The sequence below is a fragment of the Triticum urartu genome, unplaced genomic scaffold (genome assembly GCF_003073215.2).
Source record: "Triticum urartu cultivar G1812 unplaced genomic scaffold, Tu2.1 TuUngrouped_contig_426, whole genome shotgun sequence".
Lineage (NCBI taxonomy): Eukaryota > Viridiplantae > Streptophyta > Magnoliopsida > Poales > Poaceae > Triticum > Triticum urartu.
The window spans coordinates 42,796-48,248 of record NW_024114833.1 but is presented as its reverse complement, the minus strand read 5'-3'; the positions used below and the strand labels follow the sequence as shown (position 1 = coordinate 48,248).

Below are 5,453 nucleotides of genomic sequence, written 5' to 3'. Positions count from 1 at the left end.
AGACGCCATTTCTGACATATGTCACATTGTACCCAATGTTCCTCTATCACGACAGGTGCTTGAAGTGCAGGAGCTGCATTTGCAGTCGATACAGAAGATGGAGGTACATGCATCTTCTGCTCCTCAGAAGCTATATGTCTGTCATGCTTTGCACTAGATGAAATCTCCCTCTTTGATGCCCCAAGCATATCAGAATCCCTTTTGATCCAATATTTTTCCTTTGGCTGCAACTCTCCCAATCCAACCCCATTCTCCAATATATCCTGCTCTTTGGATCCATGGGATCCGTCAGGCAAACTGTCCCTGACATCTCTATGTGGTTTTGCTTTGGGTTTCTTCCCGGAGTGGCTAGATTTGGAGTGAGAATCGTTTTTCCTCTCTTTAACTCCAGCAGAAGAACGAGCACCCTTGTCAACATCCAGAAGATCAGAAGATGTTGGAGCATTCTTCTTTTGTTCCCTGTGAATTCTTTTGGCCTCACTCTTGGTGTTACTTTTCACATTTGTATCATAAAGTGAAGCCTCTTTGCTAGTAACCTTCTCCATGCTTCTGCAAACAGCAGGAGCTTTTTCATCTATAACTGCGTTTTCTTCAAAGTTAATGACAGAAGGATTGATTTTACTCTCAGGCTTTATTTTTCTTTCATGTTTCCTATCCAACAGAAAATCTGTGTCACTGGTTGTATTCATCTCTTCTAAAGTCAACGCTGTCTTTTCTGTCACAGGTTTCAGCTCCCTCTTTGCTGCTGAAAGTTCCAATTCTGAGCTGCCAAAACCACCACTTGCTAAACAGTCGGTAGTCTCCTCTTTGGCAGTTTCAGCTGTGATTGTCTTGCTGTTGCTGTTTACAGCCCATTCTTTCAATCGATCATCTTTGTTTCTTTCCAAAGATTTTCCTGTTGCTTCTTCTTCAAATTGACAATTGCTGTTTGCATCCATGCCTCTGGGACTAGACGGTATGCTGAGAGCTTCTGATGCAATCTTCTGGCCAGCAAGTGTTTCTACATCGATCTCATTTTTCATAAATGCACTGACATCGTTTCTATTACTTGACCTCTTCATATCTGTGGGTTTCTTTTTCTTACCATCAGACTTCATTTTCTTAACCACATGCCCTCCATATGCTTCCTGTGCATTTTCTATCTCCAAGCTTGTTTCCCATTTCTTCAATGAAGGCACAACCTTCTTTGTCAGTTGCAACAAACTGCCATGAAGAGGGGATAACAAGTACCCTCCAGGAACTGAAAAGCATGTCATGATCTGTGCGATCATGTTTAAAGAATGGAAGTGATTATGTGCCCTTTGAACCATTCATAATAAAATACAAGTACACAATGCTAATACAGTGAACATGTAGACTTTACCTGAAGAATGGTCCGGGGAGATTCAAGTTGCACATTGCTAAATTCGGGGGAGAGGCCCCCGTGCCCATCAGGGCTTTCCTCCACGGATGAAGGTGAAGAAATGTCAAGGCCCAAACCACTGTAAATAGCTGCATTATTTCTTGCCAAGACATTGTCGGAACCAACTTTTATCCGTACTTTAAATCTATTCTGGTCGCTAGACTTAGATGGGCCATTTGAAGGATCATGGGTGCTAGAGCCCCTTTTAGACGCTGTGCTTTCGCATCTTTCCTTTTTAATTGAATCACCAGAAAAAGGAGCCACAGAACCATTATTCTGGGAAACAGATGGAACGGCCATAGCCGGAGGGTTCTGACACACATCCTACATTACAAACCATTAGATCAGACTCAAAAGAAGTAAACCATCAAATCATCAATGCCATATGAATTAATGTACATGGCAATGCTGATGCAGAAACCAGACAGTACAGCCAAAGCCAACTTAAGCACCTCAGTAGACTGGTGATAAGGAGATCTTGAGCTAGCATTTGCCACCTTAGGTGGAGTTCTAGTGTGGGGCAGAAGGGGGGAACGCTGGTAGGTTGGCAAAAATGAGCCATATCCACCAAATTTTGATCCTGTCAAAGATTAGTGTCACGTTTAATGTTTCTATAGAATGAAGCCAGATCAAACTAACTGCAGCCACAGCAAAACATTTCCTCACCTAGATTCTCTGCAGAAACGCCTCCTTCAAAGTCCTTTTGAAAATGGCCTAGTACATTTTGTAGTTTTTCATCCTACAACAAGACGAACAGACATTAGAAAAAACATGATCACAACAATATGATTGTAGGTACAGTACACCTAAAGTTGCTAGTGACTATCCCATTTGTGTATTACAATTGCTAGTGACTACTAAATTCATGTTGAAATTTTTTCATACAAACAATGAACTACATGAGAGCTATAGACACTTTTCAAAAATTGACTATATGAAGCATGAAGCCATTATTAACCTTGTCTTCGGAACATACACTTTTTTAGTAATTTATGGAGCAGTGGATGTCATAACAATGAACCCATTAATACCAAAAGGCTGAGAAGAAGCAAGCCAATAATAACACGAATTTGGCGATGTCAAAACTAATGCCATGGATTTAGCTTAGTGGTAGAGGAGATAGGGTCAGGGGTCGATCCATGTCACAGATTTTTCTTTGCACAATTATAAAGTTACTGTCTGGTCTCAATTAGAGACCGGGACTGGCCAAATCCAAATTACCACTAGTAAACGAAAAACCAACACCCCATCAGACTGAGATTAGCTTCTTTAGTTCCATATATAACAGCACGCGTCATAGAAGTGCTTACTTATTTAGCAACAAAAAACGTAAAATGTAATTGATCAATCAATGCGACAAACAACGTAAAATGTAATTGATCAATCAATGCAACCGCTTCTAGTAGCGCATGAACTACAACGACAAATCTCGCAAACTTTAATTGATCCACCAATGTGACTGCTTCTAGTAGCGCATGAACTACAGCGACAAATCTCGCAAACTTTAATTGATCCACCAATGCAACCGCTTCTAGTAGCGCATGAACTACAGCGACAAATCTCGCAAACTTTAATTGATCCACCAATGCGACCGCTTCTAGTAGCGCATGAACTACAGCGACAAATCTCGCAAACTTTAATTGATCCACCAATGCGACCACTTCTAGTAGCGCATGAACTACAGCGACAAATCGTGCAAACTTTAATTGACCCACAAATCGTGCAAACTTTAATTGACCCACCAACGGAGCCGGCCGGCCGCAACGGCTAGACTGGCACCATTCACACCTGCAAAGCGGGAGAATCGAACAAACGCGGGCATCCGTTACCTGCGCAGATCAAGCTCATTTCGTCGCACTAGAAAAGTAGGCGCGTTATATACATCTACTGGTAATCATGTGGTGCCGGAATGGGCATGGAAGCTGCAGTGATGAAGCAAGCAAGCGAGAGGCGCGGGAGGAGCGGGAGGAGGAGGGCCACTCACAATGTAAGCGAGGGAGACGTCCGGGTCGTCGAAGGGGGGCATGTCGTCGGCGTAGGCCTCCCCCTCCTCCAGCTCGGCGTGGTCCGCCATGCCGGCGGCGCCGCCAGCATCCTCCTGCCGCCTCCGCACGGACAGCATCCACCCACCCCACCTACACAGCCCCGGTCAACCGCCCCGCCCCGCCCGGGCACACCTCCCACACCCCGCCCGCCTCGCTCGCCCCCCGAATCGCGAGCTCGAATCCCCGCCCGCGAGCTCCCCGATCGGGCGAATCCCCCCGAATCGCAGCCCCGCCGCCGCCGCCGCGGCCGGAGCGGCCCGAATCGGCCGGCTCCGACGCCCTCCGGATTTGGGGATCGCGAGATTCGGGCCGTTCGCACCCCGCACACACGCACCCTCTCTCTCTCTCTCTCTCCTCGCCCTCGGTCCGCCTCTCGCTGTCCGCCTCGTCGCCTCGGCCCGGCGTCTCGAGGCTTCGTCGCACGCGAGGGATACTTTTTTTTTTAACTAATGGCCTGCCTCACGCGACAGAGCTTTCTTGCGGCTGGCTGCTGCTGCCGCCTTCTCTCTCTCTCTCCCCCCGTTTGGTGGTAGACGACCTGGGTGCTGGTGGGTGGTGGTGGGCGGGCGCCTGTTTCCTCCTCGCCGGTTTTCTTTTCCCTCCCCACCCCCGGCTTCTCCACGGACCGTTCGAATGTTCCCCGCCCTCCCAGGGGATGCGTCCGTTTGGGAAGGCGGCTGGATCCCGTTATCCCCCACTCGCCTGCCGTCAATTCCTTCCCCTACGAGACACGCTGGTTCCGTGAGGCGTTCTCACTCGGACCGCATGTGTATTTCCTGCCATTTCAAGCTTGTTTCACACCGGTGATGCCCAAAGCATCTGGGCTTGCCGGGCTGGGCTGGGCTGGGCTGAGGCGCTTCGGGCTGGGCGATGGGACGGTAATGATAATTTGGCATGTTCCAAACATGGTTTAGTTCTCGGGAGGAAAGGAAAGGAATAAAGAGGCAGGAAGAAATGCCGGTCCACTTGACGACGTCTTGCGCCACGATTGCTTTCTTTCCTTGCGTCGCATGTCCTTGTCGCAAACAAAGTTGTCTATGGCCTTCGCTTGTTCGCATCCACGGACCGCCTTCTAATCAAGTGATGGTTTGCTACCCGGGTTGGGTGCGGTGGATAAGCATTGGTGTGGTTAGGATATGAATATCTGCGTTAGACCACGTGTGCTCTCATTGTTTTTCGTCGACGTCGGCTTTTTTTTAATCTAGGGGGTGCTGACAAACTATAAAAGAGTGTGCTGAGATCTTTTACACAAAAGATAATTGGAATATTAGAAAGAGACAACATAGGCGTTTGTTAGACAAAGTTGCACCCGCGCGCATTTTTTAAAGGCTGTTGTAACTAAAGGTCCGAGTATAGCATTTTATTGGGCATCTATGGCTCATCCATTTATCTTTAATTTCGCACCCTGTCTCTTATCCTTTAATTCCTTATTTTAGGGACTTAATTTTTTGGTCAACTAGCCCATCCCCAAACTTGGAGCATCTCTAGTTGATCCCCTGTCCTAAATTAAAATCTTGTCCTATCTCAGTTTCCTAAGGTTTGTTTGGATCTCTCCGTTGGATTTGATATTCAACTCGAAACAATAGAGACGTTTGGATGGGTAACTAATTGGTATTCAAAATGAAAGCCCAATTCCAGGCCGTTTTGTCTCCCTCGCAAAGTTCCCTCCCATGTCTCGAAACGCTATGGCTCCGATTTGGGCCGAAATCGCCAACACCACAAAACTTACCCTTTCGCTCGTTTGTGGACACACAAAAAAAAGAAGGGGAGACGAGCGGAAGCTCGGTGACGACCTGCCAGGGAGCTCGATGAAGGAAATATGTCACAGAGGCAATAATAAAATTGTTATTTTATATTTTTCTTATTCATGATAAAATATTTATTATCATGCTAGAATTGTATTAATCGGAAACCTTAATACATGTGTGAATACATAGACAAGCATTGTGTCCCTAGTGAGCCTCTACTTGACTAGCTCGTTAATCAAAGATGGTTAATGTTTCCTA

The 5,453-nt window shown here is 46.6% G+C and overlaps 1 protein-coding gene across 1 annotated transcript; it reads right to left on the bottom strand.

Moving 5' to 3' along the window:
- Positions 1–6: 6 nt before the first annotated feature.
- Positions 7–4,035, bottom strand: LOC125527573 (cysteine-tryptophan domain-containing zinc finger protein 7-like; the record flags this gene model as incomplete). Its single annotated transcript, XM_048692092.1, has 5 exons — positions 3,387–4,035; positions 2,069–2,141; positions 1,855–1,982; positions 1,364–1,726; positions 7–1,259 (listed from the first exon to the last, which is right to left on the bottom strand). Coding segments are annotated over exons 1-5 (1,955 nt in total), but the record flags the coding sequence as incomplete, so codon positions are not given.
- Between the last annotated feature and the right edge of the window lie 1,418 nt (positions 4,036–5,453).